Raw genomic sequence first — 16,577 nt, forward strand, 5'->3', positions numbered from 1 at the left:
CTAGGCAAGTGCTCTATCACTGAGCTACAACCCCAGCCCTCATTTGTTTATTCTTATAGGTGAATTATGGTGAATTATATACATTTTTTCCAACTGTGAATATAAAGTACATTAGGATTTTGACTGGAATTTTACTAAAATGAATTTTGGGAAAATAGACATTATACATTTGGTCTTCCTATCTAGAAATTCTAGTATTTTCACTGATTTACACAAAGAGAACCCTCTGGGTTCTTTATGATAGAGAGTCATGATTTGTTTCCAGTTTTAACTTAAATTCTGTATTTTTTTTTCTTTTTTTTTTTTTTGAGAGAGAGAGAGAGAGAGAGAGAATTTTAATATTTATTTTTTTAGTTTTCGGCGGACACAACATCTTTGTTTGTATGTGGTGCTGAGGATTGAACCCGGGCCGCACACATGCCAGGCTAGTGCGCTACCACTTGAGCCACATCCCCAGCCCCTTAAATTCTGTATTGTTACAAACACAATCTGAGATGACTTTGGGTATTAAAATATAATTAAAGGTAAATACATAAATCAGGGATTATTAAGTTAGAGCCCATAACAGTATAGGTATCTAGGAATGCAATGAAAATTAGATATTATATTTAGCTCTGAGATTCCAAGGAGAGAAAAGGGAAGCAGTAGTTATAGAGTTGTCATAATTTAATAAAAATAATACAGTTGTATCTGGAGAAATTTTTTCTGCATAGACTCCTAATGGATATGTATGTGTATATATAGTTCCTTTTAGAAGTAAGAAAATGGAAAATGAGTTCAACCATTACTTTATAGAAGAGTGAAATGTCTTTCAATTGATCACTTATTTTCCTTACCTTTTAATAAAGGCCAAGAACATACATCTGGTGGTGATGATGATTAAAAACAATAATTCTAAATAACAACATAAAAGCTGAAATAATCCTGACAAGTTTTTCAGAACAACTGTTGAACATATTTATTTAGAAAAAAAACCCATTTAATTGTAAAAGAGCAGAAACAAAAGACATTTCACATTTTAATCAACAATATAATGCCGTGCTGAGTTTAGTTTCACAATGAAAGCCACACAAATACGTATGTGGGACCACAGACAGGGGTGTAGAAAAAAGAAAAAGAGAATTGAAAAAGAGGTAGATGATAACTCTTTGCTTACTGTCTGTAAGTCTTCTTGGGAGAGAAACCTCTGGAAAATCACATTAGGATAGCTCTAGTCTAACAGCATATGCCAGTGGCAAAAGTAATATAATTTCCTGAAATATAAAATGTATCAATTTTCATGGTAACTCCCTAGGGCGGTTTGGTTCCACCAATGAATAATGTTCCTAATTCTATACTAAGCTCATCCTTTGGAACATCAATCTCATCACCTGGTTCTTCTCCAAGCTTCTTCCACCAGGGTGCTTGTATGTGTTTCAGTGTAGTGAGATGGGCCTGCTTGGCCTTGGCTGCCACAGGCCTGGATCTACTTAGAAATAGCTCAGGTTCTTTCCCTTCTGCCTCCTTCAGACTTGGTGCCTCTGTAGTAAACAGAAAATAAACAGGTCAGTGGAAGCATCCTATGCAAACAAGTAGGAACTTGAAACTACAGAGCTGGAACTCTGCTGCAGCAGGTGGGGACAGGAATTCTGAATCTGTTACTTTGGATGGTATATTAGTATCCAACAGCTGCAGCTATAGCTGGTAGAAACACAATCATTAAACACAGAAACTTTTGTGAAAGCACTTCATTATAAAATGATAAAATAACCAGCCTAGTGGCGCATGCCTGTAATTCCAGCAGCTTGGAAGACTGAGGCAGGAGGATCTTGAATTCAAAACTAGCCTCAGCAAAAGCAAGGTAAAGCAACTCAGTGAGACCCTATCTCGAAATAAAATACAAAAAATGGCTGGGGATGTGGCTCAGTGGTTTAGTGTCCCTGAGTTCAATCTCCAGGACCAAAACATAAGTAAAATTAAAAAGAATGATAAAATTACTATGTAATCTTCAAAAATGACTAAAAGCTTCTGGGATTACATAGAATCTTGCTAGTAGGGTTCAGTATATTTGAAATTTATAATTTTGTCTGAGCTGACATATATGTTAGTAATGCTGAGAGAAGTCCACAAGAAGGAAGTTATAGAAGCTGCATCATTTGAAATCATTGTGTGCTGACAGGATCTAGAAATTTCCTGGGGATGGAAGTTGGATTAAAAGACCATTAACAATGGTTTTCTTGTGAAGATTTTGGATGCCATAAGCTATTTCTTTTATGAAACAAAAAAGGAAGGCACATACTCATTAACTGTTCAATATTGGTGCTGATCTGAGCCATAAGAGCTTCTCTGTGCTGCTGAGCTCTTTCTTCCAGGGTCCTACCCATAAAGTAGTGCTGTAGTTGTTCTTGAGCCTGGGCATGGAGCTCCCTGCTGGCCACACCTGATATCTGAGAACCCTGGAAAAACAAGAGAGAAAAACTTGTCACAAGAAGGACATTTAACTGTGTTTTGCTCAATGACTAAGAGTTCTAGAATATTTAGCTGTATGTATCTCATGGATGACTCCTGTTTACTTGTGTAACTACTAAATGATTTCAAAGCAGACTTAGATAAAAATGAAGGTGGGAAAATTTCTTTTTGGTGTAATACCATATATCACTTCTGCAGATAATGTGGTATTATGGGTGAAGAGATAAGACTAAGAGATCGTAGTGAAATTTATGAAGGGTTTGGTAAAGACACTGTCTGAGGACAATTCCTTTAGTTCTAGACCCCATTTGAAATACAATCTTACTTCTGACTCATTCCTACTCTCAAACTTAGATATCTAAGTTATAATGTTATAACTGCTTCTGGTTTCACAGAATGAATGACACAAATTAGCTATAAGGTCATATTCCTTTGGTTAGTCAGCTAATTTAAGGGAAACTTAAATGATTAGTTTGGATAAGGAGGAAATAATCTTAGCTTTAGAGCTGATAAAGTTTCTGACGCCATAGCTTTTTCACCACAGCTTTCTCTGTAAGCCTGTTCTAGTCAATACCTTACTTTTCAGCCACATAATCTTAAGCAAATAAAAGTATGGCCAAAGTAGCACTTTGTTTTAAAAGACAGGGGGAGTATGCACCAGAATTAGTCATCCCTCCAAATCAACTACAAATTTGATTTAACCAACTACAATAATGAAGTGATTAGGAAAACAATGGCATTTTTAGTGAGGAAAATTTTTTTGATAATCTATTTCCTGAATAATATAGCATAACAACAATTTATTTAGCATTTACATTGTACTAGGTAATATAAACAATCTAGAGATAATTTAAAGTATATAGAAGATGTGTATAGGTTACATGGAATAAATATTATGCCAATTAAGTATCTGAGAATTTTGATATCCATGAGGGTCCTACAAGCAATACCCTCACAGATACATATAGGTTATGAGCAGGTGTGGAGGGGTAGGTAGGTAGATATCAAAAATCTAGTGTAAGAGCTAAAACTGTAAAACTTGGAAAAAACATAAGGGAAGTATCACAATATAGGTTTTGGCAATGATTTCTTGCACCAAACATCTAGGCAACAACAATTAAAAAACAGGACTTCATTAAAATGAAGAACTTTTGTATATCGAGACACTATTGACAAAGTAAAAGGGTGGCTCACAGAATGGCATAAAATAATTGCAAATAATCATATATCTGATAACTTAAAAATGGGCAGACGTTTCTGTAAAGATATATAAATGGTCAATAAACACATGAAAAGATACTCAAAATCATTAATCATTAAAGAAGTGCAAATCTAAATCACAATGAGATAAAACTTCACACTTATTATCTATTATAAAAACAGAGCAAATGCTGGCAAGATTGAGGAGAGACTGGAACCCTATGTACTATGGTACTATCATTTAATGGATAAACAAAAAGTCTTAGAAACATACCATGGAATACTATTCAGACTTTATAAGGAAACTGACTTACAAGCTATAACATGAATTAACCTTGAAGATATTATACAAAGTGAAATACATCAGGCACAGATGGATACTTTATGAAGCCAGTCCTATGTGGTACTTACAGGAGAGTAGTCAAACTCAGAGAGAAAATGGTTTTAAATGATGGTTCAGAAGCTGGGTGGAGAAGGAAGGGAGTTCATGTTTAATGGATACAGTTTGAGTTCAGTTCTCTAAGATGAAAACCATTCTGAAGATGAATTGTGATAATGATTATACAACAATATAAATGTTCTTAAAGACTTTATATTAAGATATGATTAAAATTGTGTTTTGCAGATTTTTACATTTAAAACAAATTTTAAAAATTCAAAAATATAGAATAATGAGGCTATGTATCAAATTTACTAAATTAGAATTTGGGGGGTGGTGCATGTGGCTTGAGTATGTAATTTTTATAAAGCTAATTATATTAGTAAATTATTAAAACTGTTAAAAGCAAATCAGTCTACTCTATAGAGCTCAAGAACCTATGATATATTTGGTGGAGAGGAAAAATGCTTCTCCTTTCATTCTCTCTCTGCTCACAGGAAAGAACTGTCAGTTGTGCTTCTGTACCTCTTTGCAATTCAGTTCTGTTTTTTGGCTAAGGAAGGAGTTGTTAATATGATTGACCAAAACCTAAGTTGGTCATATTTTTTAATTTCCTCCTGCCCCCAGTACTGGGGGTTAAACCCAAAGCCTCACACATGCTCTACCACTAAGCTACATTCCCGGACCTTCTTAAAATTTTATTTTGAGATATCGTCTTACTTAGTTATCCAGGCTGACCTTGAACTTACAATCCTCCTCTCTCTGCCTCCTGAATAGCTGGGAATACAGGCATGAACCACTGTGTCTGGCTCATTGGTCATATTTTATTAATGGCCAGTCTGATTGTGCTTTAAAAGCTCAGAACCCTTAATCCCTTAAGGGTTAAAAACAAAACAAAACAACAGCATTTAGGTCAAATTTGTTTTTTAAAAAATATGCAGCTTTACTGCAATAAAAATGACATATAATCACTAGCAAATATTGAAAGGGTACAATTTATTAAGTGTTGATAAATGTTATGTCTCTGAAGCCATCACCATGATGATAATAAATATTTATCACCACTAAATTTCCTTGATATTCCCTTATCTACACCCTTCCCATCTTCCCATATCACACAACCATGGACTTACTTTCTGCTAACTGTAGTTCGTATTTTTAAAATTTATATAAGTGGAAATCACATAGCATGCATTTTAACTTGTCTGGCCTCTTTCACTTTTTTTTTTTTATTGTTTTAATGACTACTGATGCATCTTTTCATTTGTTACCTGTGTATTTTCTTTGGATGAAATTTCTGTTTGAATTTTGTCTAATTTAGAAAATTGGTCATATACTTTCTTATTGTTGAGTTTTTTTTTTTTAAAGGGAATATCATGCTCCAAACATTCTTTATTTTATTTGTTTTTATGTGGTTCTGAGGATTAAACCTCTACTACTGAGCTATAACCCTAGCCTTTATTGTTGAGTTCTGAAAGTTCTTTCACTATTCTGGATTAAAGGACCTTTTTATATTCTGGATATGCTTGGCAAAAATGTTCTCCCAATCTGTCCTCTTTTTTAATTCTCTTAAGTGTCTTCTGAAGAGCAGAAGTTTTAAGTTTTTACATACTCAATTTATCATTTTTTTTTTCTTTTTGCTTCTGGTATTGTATTTAAGAAATCTCTGCCTAACTTAAGGTCACAATTTTTCTCCAAGAAATTTTATAGTTTTAGGTTCTGCATTCAAGTTATTCATTTTGAGTTAAATTTTGTAAATGGTATGATGTGTGGATCCAAGTTCAATTTTTTAAGATATATAATTGCTTTAGTGTCTCTACTGCATTAACTTTGGAAGAATGAAAAAGTAAAGAAACAACTGGCTATATATATGAGTTTATTTCTAGATTAGATTCTCTAACTTCTAGTTCCTGGAGACTATGATTTAATTTTCTGCTTCTATCAAGTTAACTATTCTAACTCAGATAAATGAAACGTTCCTTTTGTGTCTGGATTATTTCACTTAGCATTTCTTAAAGGTTCATTCATGTTGGTGTCATGTAGTTTGAAACTGTCATTAGGTACACAAACATTTAGAAATTTTAAATTTTCTCTTCATTAAAAATAGCCCTACACCATTATACTTTGCTCTCTCTTTTTATATTTTCATATTTAAAATATGTTTCTATACTCAGGCTTTACTTTTTAATTTAATCTGAAAATACTTGTGTTTTAATTGGTGGACCATTTGCATTTATTGTAATATGGTCATTATTAAGTCTATCATTTTGATATTTTTTTATTTGTCCCATCACTTTCTTTAATGCTTCCTTTTTTTCTGCCTATTCTTTGATTAATCAAGTATGTTTTATTTATTTATTTATTTATTTATTTTTTGGGTGCTAGGGGTTGGACCCAGGGCCTTGTGCATGCAAAGCAAGCACTCCACCAACTGAGCTATATCCCTAGCCCTTATGATTCATTTTAATTTCCTTTATAGGCTAATTAGCTTAAGCTTTTTTTTTTGCTGTTTTGCTGTTTAATTTTAGTGGTTGATTTAGTTTTCTTTTTGGTGGTGCTGGGGATTGAACCCAGGGTCTTTTGCATGTGAGGCAAGCACTCTAGCAACTGAAATATATATTGATTTAGGATTCATAGTATACCTCTTTAATTTCTCAATCACCTTTGAGTGATACATACAACTTTATATATATATATATAAAAGCCTTTCAATCTTATATATCTATTTCTCCCCTCCTTGATTTTATTTTTAGACTTTATAGATACTACTAAAAATTACCATAATTTTTGTTCAAAACAAAGGCCTTATCATAGGGTTATTAGGTTTGTTTTCATTCTTTCAAAGAGGTCTGAACAGAATTGGGCCAACAAAAAATGTTATTTGGTATATAAAATATTTGTTGCTCCCATCCTACAAGTCCTTCTTCTTCAGCTTCCTGTAAAAATTGCTATGACACCAATATTTACCTGAAGCAAAACCACATGTATATCAACCAAAATAAATAAATAAATAAATAAAGGCCAGCAAACTAAAGCTAATATCCTTTGAAAATAAATTTTACTGAAGCATAACCACACCTATTCATTTATATATATTCTTTGGCTGCTTTAATGCTACAACAGCAGAGCTAAATAGCTACCATACAGGCTAAATGGCCTGAAAATATTTGCCATGTAGTACACATTATAAGAGTCAGTTATGTTTTATTAAAAATTTATATAATAAACATTAAAGCCTCTATAAGCAGGAGGCCTTAGTTATTTCTCTGGATTGAACCCTGCTATCTAAATTAGTTTTTATCATTTCTATGTTCCAGTGGTTATCAAATTCACACTTAATCACTAACACATTTGTACTCTGCTTCCTATTTGTATATATATTTTTGAGGGGCTGGGAGCTTCGGAAGAATGAAAGAGTAAATGACAGAAGTACTTAAATATCACATCAAACCTCTAACATTAGTTACCTAGAATCTTTAGGTTTTAGAAGTATATGTTTATGTGTGTGGGAAGGAGGAGTGAGAAAGGCAAGGAGGGAGGGAGGGAGACTAGTTGACTATTCTAGTGAACTAAAACACAATGATATCACAATCACAACAAAATTAATGTGAACAGTGCCAAAAGATACTATGAATGGTTGGTTCAGATGAGAGAAATAAGAATTCTGATTGATTGAAATGTATAAACTGTCAATTTTCTCTGTAAAATTCAAGAAGCATTTTGGTATGAGAGAAGAGAGAAGAAAGTGGTGGAAGCAAATAACACTTGATTTGCAGTACTGTGTTCACTGAAAGTCAAAAGATATGGATCTTTCTGTTGGGGGAAAAATGTGTTAGCAGTATTATAGTAATAAAATCATAAAAGGTAGATAGTCAAATGCTGTATCTTATCAGCTCCTGAAGGTCCATTAACAATCTAGCAAATTTAAGTTTTCATGTTTGTTTGAGCACATATATATAGGAATGAATACTGACAGCTACATATACTGTTTTTGGAAGATGCAACAAAGCTAAAGTTTTATTGTAGTATTATAAAAAAATGACGTAGTCTTGTTGGTATGATTAGAGATATAACTGATTTGAAGCAAAGTACATTTTGCCACTGAGTATACCTCTATGGCCATATTACTATAAATAAAGTCTACAAATCCATTAACACTATGGTAAAGTCAATGAATCATCTTATATCAACAATAATGTTCAGAATCATACAAACCCTGCTTTACTGGTAGATACCATGCAATGGAATAGTGTTAACATGGATATTATGGCATAGAAGCCTACATACTGAATGTCTTCTGATATAATCATCCACTTGTTGTTTCAGTTCAACTCTACGTGCATCAGTGAGTTCCTGGAGTCTTTGCCAAGGAGCAAGTTGTTTCTTTCTCTTACGGCACTTTGCTAGGAATTTAAGGACCTGAGGAGAAAAAAAAGTTTGTTATTTTTCTCCCCTAATAGTATCTTCTCCCTACATTGTAGAGTAATAACACCAATGTAACAATGGTAACTCTGTGTATGAGGAGGGGGACAGGACTATGACTGAGTAAGGAAGGACACTGACTTTTTAACTCTACAGATGCTCATGACATGTGAGGTGTTATGTCCTAAAAAACCCACTTTTAAGTTGAAAATACTATAAGTAAAAAATGCATTAACCTGCCTAACACCATAGTTTGATTTCTACTGAATGCATATCACTTGTGCACTACTGTAAGGCAAAGATAATTTATATTCTGTAGTGCTCTCAAAGTTTTATAAGGGTATATTCAGATAACATTTTTGTAGTAAGCAATGGAGATAAAAAAGTAAATAAATATTGACTTAGTCTCAATTCTAATTCCTTATTAACTATATGATTCTGAGCAAGTGACATGAGCTCTATGAAAGGTTCTATGTCTATAGAAAACAGGAACCCTGATTCTACTTGTCCTACAGGATTGTAAACATCAAAGAAATAATATAGAAGATGGTAATTGAGAAAATATTATAAAATTGTAAGGTATGAGGCTGGGGACAAAAGCATTGTCTGAATGTCATTTCTCATGTCCTTCAGAATGGACTCCTGGTAAAATAAGTAATCTTATAATAGAACTGGAGATATACCTTAGTGGTACAGTGTTTGCCCAGCATGCATGAGGTCTTGTGTTGAATCTCCATCACCACAAAACAAAGGAAAACAAATCTTGTAACAGGCATGATTTGAGACAAAATCATTCTTCCCACCTTTCTTTACTCTTTTCTTTGTTGTTTTTATTTTCATCAAAGTTACAAGTTCACACTCTTTAAAGAAGTACTTATCCAGTCTGTTTCCAGTTTTTTGTTTTTTTTTTTTGTAAACAGAAGGGCACTTTGCACTGAACTACACCTCCATCTTTTTTTATTTAGTTAGTTTTATTTCAAGACAAGATGTCATTAACTTCCCAGGCTGACCTCGAACTTGTGGTCCTCCTGAGTCACTAGATTATAGGTGTGCACCACCGCGCCCTGCCGCTATCAGGTTTGATATCGCCTGAAAGCTAAAAATGGTTTTGTATGTTTTATGGTTAAAAAAATTCAAAAGGAAAAGAATATTTTGTGACATGTAAAACTATGTGCAATTCAAAATTCAATGTCTGCAAATAAAGTTATACTGGAACACAGTTACGCTCATTTGTTTACTATTGTCTGTGGCTGCCTTTGTACTACAACTGTTGAGTTTAGTAGCTACAAAGACTGCATGTCCAGCAAAGCCTAAAATATTTCCCTATCTGGCTCTTTCCAGAGAAAGTTTGTTGGTATAATTCTATTGTTTAAAGTGTCAATGTTATAGTAATTATTATCCGAACAACCATTCTCTGCCCTACCCTGTTCCCAATCCTAAAGGAAATAACTTTTGTCAGGTTTTTCTTTTGATAGTGAGCTCCATCTACTTTTCTGTTTTATTTTTTCAGATTGTAAAATACGGATTTAAATTCCTTTTACTGTTTATATTCCCACATCCTTTCCATATCCCATCCATCCAACATTATTATGTCAAAATTTTAGTTAAATCAATGTTGAATATTTGCACATTATTACTACACAAAAGCTATTCACTTTTGAAGCATACATTATGATTATTTTTCCTTTCTTGCACATTTACTCTGGGATTAAAATTTCTCTTTTGTTTTTGTGCTTCATTTTCTATAGTTACTACCAGTTATGTGAACTCTGCCCTGTCAAGCCATTACAACACATCAGGCATTCTGCCAAATACATTTTCTTGGACATACTTTCTGACTTGACTCTGTCTATTCTTGGGGCATAAAACTGTTTTCCTGTTGTCCCCATTCACCACTGGCTACTCCTTTCAAGGTTCCTTTGCATTTCTTGGATTCCACACTATCTTCTTTCTTGGATTACTCCTTTGTTTCAGAGATTTTGTGATGCTTATAAATATATTTGGGAAGGCAGGGGCAGTAATATCTATGTGCCTGTAATTGCAACTACTTGAGAGCTGATGTGGCAGGATCACCAGTTGGGGGCCAGTCTAAGTAATTTAGCAAGACCCATCTCAAAAAATATAATAAAACTAAATTAAAAAGTCTTTGTCCTGCCCTTAATTGGTGTTTGGTTAAGTATGTGCTATTGAGAACTCCATTCGATCCTAGTATATTTCTGGGTAATGTAAAATAAATGTAGGTGTGTTTCTGTCATTGTCTTAGATATTTACTTGGTCCTTTTAATCTAAAGGTCATAATATTCAGTTTGTAAAATCTTAAGTTATTAATTTCCTCATCTGTTTTTTCTGCTCTTGACTGTAAATTTCTAGGTGTTGAACATCCTGGACTAATAATCTTTTTGTGTCACTTTCTAAGATGTTTCCTTAACTTCCCCCTTAGGTCTTTATGACTTTCAATATTTCTATCAAATTTTATTTCTATTTTTCCCTTTTATACAACATCCTGAATTGGTTTCATGAATTTTTAATTCCTACTATTAAAAGGTGTTTATGTATGCTTTCCTTTACATCAGTTCTAAACCATCTCCAACAGGAATTATTTTCTTTTATCTGAAGAAATAATATATAAAGATAAATTTTATTTTAGAATTTCTGCAATGTCTCCTTCTACCAAATAGCATTACTCAGTTTGTTTAGGTCATGGCTTTTCCTCAGCTGTTCTATGACACTTATCTTTTCAGCTGATATTTAAGGGTGAGCCATAAAGAGCTATTTTGAAATTCTGAGCAGCTGGATAGGGATTATCTACTGTATACTTCAATATAGGGTTAATGAATCATATTGTTTCATTGGGGCACTTCAGTGTGAACATACTTATGACTTTTCTCTTGGGCTGTTCATATTTCCCAGAGAAAATGATTCCAATATACTGTCTACAGGATATAAGCCTGGCTGACAGCACTCTGAGAGCTGAGAAGAAAAAACAAATGGAGATCTTGATATTAAGTATAAAAAACCGTTATTAGTATGATACTAGATCCTTTACTGTTCTTGTGCACCCTGCCAACCCTAATGAGGACCCTTTCCTTTCCCTCTATTCTTCCTTTTCCTTGACTTTTCTTTTTTGTCTCTTTCTGTCTTCCACCCCATGCTTTTGGTACCACCCTGGGCTTACGATGCAATATTGGGAGGTTCTCTGTTTCTAGATCAGAAAAGCTTCCTTGACTGTTCTCTCATCTCTTTTCTTAATGTTTGTCTTTTCAATACTCTAACATTTTGTTTATTGTTTAACTGCCATTGGTTTGTTTCACTAAGTCCTTTTGTGGTTTGTCAGTGACATACATGTATAATAATGTTATAATACTTTTCTGCTACAAGCACATAGCAATTGATTGGCCATCATTCTGGCTCTAGGGAGCAGGATCCCCTTTCTCAACTTCTTAATTTCAAGAGATGAAAGCAAGAGAAGAGCATCCTAGAGCATTCAAAAGGAAAAGGCAGCTAACTCTTCAAACTTAATTCTAGCACTGTAGTCCTACTGAGAGTTACAACTTGTCTATGTGAGTAAGGCTGTGGAATTTGAAACTAGCCAATTTTCATAGTGTTTCATCAATTTTTACTACTAGATAAGCAATGTCTCTTGTTTTTGTATAATGTAAAGGAAAAAGAAAAGGATGATAACAGTCTGACCTTTCTTTTCCTGCCAAGGACACTAATAACCCATCTACTGAAGGACAAGTTGATTGAAAGGATAAACTTATTCCCTTCTATTACTTTTAAGGAAGCTAATGAATTATCTCCTTTTCTTACTTGCCAAGGTCAATAGTGGTACAAAAAGAAACATAATGTAAGTCACATTTGTAATTTTTTTTAGTGACATTAAAAAGTATAAATAGGTGAGATAATATTTTATGTATAGTAAATCTTATAAAAACATACATAAAATATTAGCATTTCAACATGTAATCAGCATAAAAAAAGAATTAATGAGATATTTTACACTCTTCCTATCAAGTCTTTAAAATATCTGCTGAGGTTTGAGCCTCAGCACCACTTATATAAGTAAAATATCTGCTGTATTTTACACTTAGAGTATACTTCAATTTGGTCTAGTTACATGTCCAGCCATGTGTGCTTAATAGCTACTATAGTGGATAATACAGGTCTTAGAAAATGAAGCTTTAAAAATATAGCAAAATGTATCCTTTACTAACCATTGTCCTAATATTCTCTACTACTTTTTCTTCTCTCTGTACTTTGCCATTTTCTTTCTCTTTTCCTCCTTTGAAAATAATTTTAGTGTTAGGGATGTAGCTCAGTGGTAAAGAGTCTGCTTAGGAAAGGGTCTATTCCCAGCATCTCTCTCTCTCTGTCTCTCTCTCTCACACACAAAGAAAACAAAACAAAACAAAACAAAAAAAACAATCTTCTTATTTCCTTTTCTAGTTTGCTAGCTTTGTTTTGACTTCAGTGTTATTTTGGTAGTGAGATACAAAGACTATAGACATGATTTTGACCCATCCCTTTTTGTTTTTATTAAACAGAGACTAATTCCTTTCCATTGGGCAGACATGAGGCAAATGTGACTAATCTTTCCTCTCAGATGCCATGGAAAGTATGAAAACCAAAACGACTTGACCTTCCTAGATTTCAGATACACTCCCATGATGACCACTGCTCTCTAGGGAATGATTAACAAACTGGTGTTATCTCAGAGGGCCTCTTTATGAAGTTCTGGGCTCCATATTCCCTTGAATGTGTATCTGTTTTCTTAAATTTGTCAGTGTTTCTGAAAACAAAACAAACAGAACAAAAAATAAAGTACTGGGTTCACCTAAATCAGGCAAGATAGTAAGTCAACCTCATAAAAGCCCAGCTAATTCTCTGGCAGGGGAGACTTTAAAAAGGAGGTAGCCCTTAGGTAAAAGTTTTAAAAAGACTAAAAGGTTCTTCTAAATGTCTCCAACCTTGCTATCAATGGGTAAATCCTGAGACATTTTTGTTTAGCATGGAGTAAATATCAGGAGTGTGTGTAATTTAGTGATAGTGTAGGAGTATATATTATATTTATAACTTGAGATTCCCCAAAACAGCCTGTAGAAGGAGGAGAAAAGTATTTCTTCCTACTTCCCTAGAACTCATTCTACTGTGCTTTTGGATAGTTTTAAAATATCTCCATAAAATATATATATATTTTTAGTTGTAGATGGACACAATACCTTTATGTATTTATTTTTCTATGGGGCTGAGGATTGAACCCAGTGCCTCATGCATGCGAGGCAAGTGCTCTGCCACTGAGCTACAACCCCAGCCCTCCATCAAATATTAATCCACAGAGAATGTTCAATATCTGTCATAGTGAAAAACTGAAAATTGATCTTAAAATTCAATAATAAAGGATTGTTAAACTAAATGTTTTAAGACCTGAAAACCTAATATGAAGTTCAATTCTGTATAAGAGAACAAGTGGATATTAGAAAAACTGATTATTAAATGAAAAAAAGAAAAAAAAAAAAACCCCCAGCTTATGTTATGCTTTTCCAAGGAAAGGAAACACTCTACTTTAGAAAATTTTCAGAAAAAATTATTATTTAAAAACATCATTCTACAATTGAAGGTAGAATTATAATTATACTTAATATGTCATCAATAATAATTATACCTAATATGTCATCTGTATATTTAAATGAATCACATCTGATAATGATGCACTTGCATAGGACTTTTCAACTTACAGAATAAAACTGACCTATGTAAGAACTGAGTGGAAAAGGTAAGATAAAAATATCCATTCATACAACACACACATTCTGAGAGCTGACAACGATAAATAAGACAGCTCCTTATCTTCGAGGAACTTGTAGTCCAAGAAAGAAAGAAAATATGTTAATCAAAACACGGTAGTATGGTATGGTTCTAAGGAAGCATTACCGACTGAATGGCTAAATGAGTTTGGCCAGAGGCAAAGAGGTTCTTATTTTATAAAAGAAGAAATAGGTTCAGGAAAGCTAAGTGACTTGATGAAGTTTTTACAGCAGGTCAATAGAAGTGTCAGGTGTGAACACATTTTTGCCTTCTTATTCAGAGCTGCTTTTACTACATCAGACTCACTGCTCTTTGAAGTGTGACAGCTGCTTTATACTCCGTAAGAGATGGCCTCTGTTGGTAAAATTTTTTCCTTTCCCTGTACCCTCTCCAGTATTTCTGGATAATTAGTGCTGACTTCTCTTCCATTTCCCGATTGTATTTCTCCAACTGACCTAAAAAGATGACAGACGCTATTACAACATACTTACTGCTATGTTTTTTTAAGTTCAGGAATCAGGACAATGGTAATAATAACAATCTTACTCTTTTAAGAATATTGTTCACTAATTTCCCTAATTCTATTATTTTACATAGTTTTTAAAATGTAGAAACAAAAACTTTCTCAGCTTATGCACCTTCTTTAGAGAAAGGACACGTAATATTTTTGTGGCAGGATAATGAAAAAAGGGCTGAAAATTTAATAGAACATTAAAAGAAATAATCATGAGTACATGGTTAGGAAATCACTTGGTACTACCAGATGGAAAAGGCAAAATATGTTTATGATTGGTTATCTGCTTTGCTTTGTGTTCATCCAAATTTCCAGTTGGTTTACACAGATTACTTTTTTTTTTTTTTTAACTTTCTGGGAGTTAGCATACAGCCCAGGGCTCATAGTAGTAAAGTGACAAAAAACAGTAGAAGGTAGTGCCAGTGGTAATAAAAAGGGAGTATATTTGGCTGGGTGCAGGGTCGCATGCACGAAATCCAAGCAGCTAGGGAAGCTAAGGCAGGACAATCCTGAGTTAAGCCAGCCTCACCAATAATGAGGCACTAAGCAACTCAGTGAGACACTGTCTCTAAATAAAATTAAAAAAATAGGGCTGGGGATGTGGCTCAGTGGTCAACTGCCCCTGAGTTCAATCCCAGTATCAAAAAAAAAAAAAAAAAAAAGGGGGGGGGAGTATATCTGAGATAGAGTATTAAAAATGATAGGATTTAATGACTCATAAGACGTAGAGGTAAGAAAGGGAAGGAACTCTAGGATGTCTCAGATTGGAAATGAGGTAGATCGTTGGTACCATCACCTGAAATGGAGAAGCAAGGAAAAGGAAATCTGGGAGGCAAAACAATGACATTAGTTTTTGGGATGCCTATGGATAAACATGAAAGGCTATCCAACAGGCAGCTTGCTATAAAACTATGTTGTCTCAAGTAGTAGACATTAGACTTAAGTGCTTACCTAGATTAAAATAAAATAAAAATTAAAAATTAGGTCCTTGAAAGCATTAGACACATTTCAAATACTCAATATCACCTCTGGCCACTGGCTACTGTTTTAGATGATGCAGACACATAACCTTGTATTTATTTAATACATTGTACTGGACAGTACTGCTTTAGAACTTAGGACAGAGGGTGAGGATGGAAACCAAACATGTGTGCCAAGCATACTGTGTGCCAAGCATTCAACTGATAGTTGAAGCTATAGTTATGAATGGGACATACCAGAGTAAAAGAGGATAAGTGAGTAAGGCTGGAACTCTGGACACTATCTACATTTAAGGGAAAAGAAGAGAAATAAGGTGCTAGTGAAGAATCCTGGGAATGAATAATAAAAAAGGAAAAATTAGAAAAAAAAAAATCTTGTACCCATCAGCCCTCCCAGAACACACTTACACTAATTCCAGCTTAGTCTCTCACAGATGGCAAGAAGATATCACAAGGTTTATACTAGGGAATAAGTAAAGTTCTAATGGCACAATGTAGCAATATTCTAACTTCTTACTTAAGTTCAACAAGTTTACGTCTTTAACAGCTATCTTTAAATATAAATTTTTATGTTTTGCAAATTTATCTGAAAGATAAGAAAAATTGGTGGGGATACTGCTCATCATCAATTGGAAAAAAATGCAACTTTTTTTTGACTCAAGAAATTTAGTAAGGTTTAGGTGAAAAAAACGCAGCAAAGGTATAAATACAAAAAAAAAAAAAAGAAATCATATGCCACATTTTTTAATCCATTCACCCACTGAAGGGCATCCAGGTTGGCTCCACAGCTTAGTTATTGTGAAATGTGCTGCTATAAACATTGATGTGG

At 33.7% G+C, this 16,577-nt stretch overlaps 1 protein-coding gene across 3 annotated transcripts in view; it reads right to left on the reverse strand.

Moving 5' to 3' along the window:
- Positions 1-496: 496 nt before the first annotated feature.
- The window catches only part of Iqcb1 (IQ motif containing B1), a 49,797-nt gene continuing 33,716 nt past the window's right edge, over positions 497-16,577 (reverse strand). For all 3 annotated transcript variants that reach the window (XM_026396164.2, XM_026396153.2, XM_026396173.2), the window contains 4 exons: positions 14,561-14,709; positions 8,315-8,446; positions 2,279-2,435; positions 497-1,520 (listed from right to left, as the gene is read on the reverse strand). In XM_026396164.2, the coding sequence (XP_026251949.1) occupies positions 1,291-1,520; positions 2,279-2,435; positions 8,315-8,446; positions 14,561-14,709 (668 nt within the window). In that variant the 3' untranslated portion in view covers positions 497-1,290. The remainder of the gene's footprint in view (positions 1,521-2,278; positions 2,436-8,314; positions 8,447-14,560; positions 14,710-16,577) is intronic.

Source organism: Urocitellus parryii, chromosome 2, assembly GCF_045843805.1.
Source record: "Urocitellus parryii isolate mUroPar1 chromosome 2, mUroPar1.hap1, whole genome shotgun sequence".
Taxonomy (NCBI): Eukaryota; Metazoa; Chordata; class Mammalia; order Rodentia; family Sciuridae; genus Urocitellus; species Urocitellus parryii.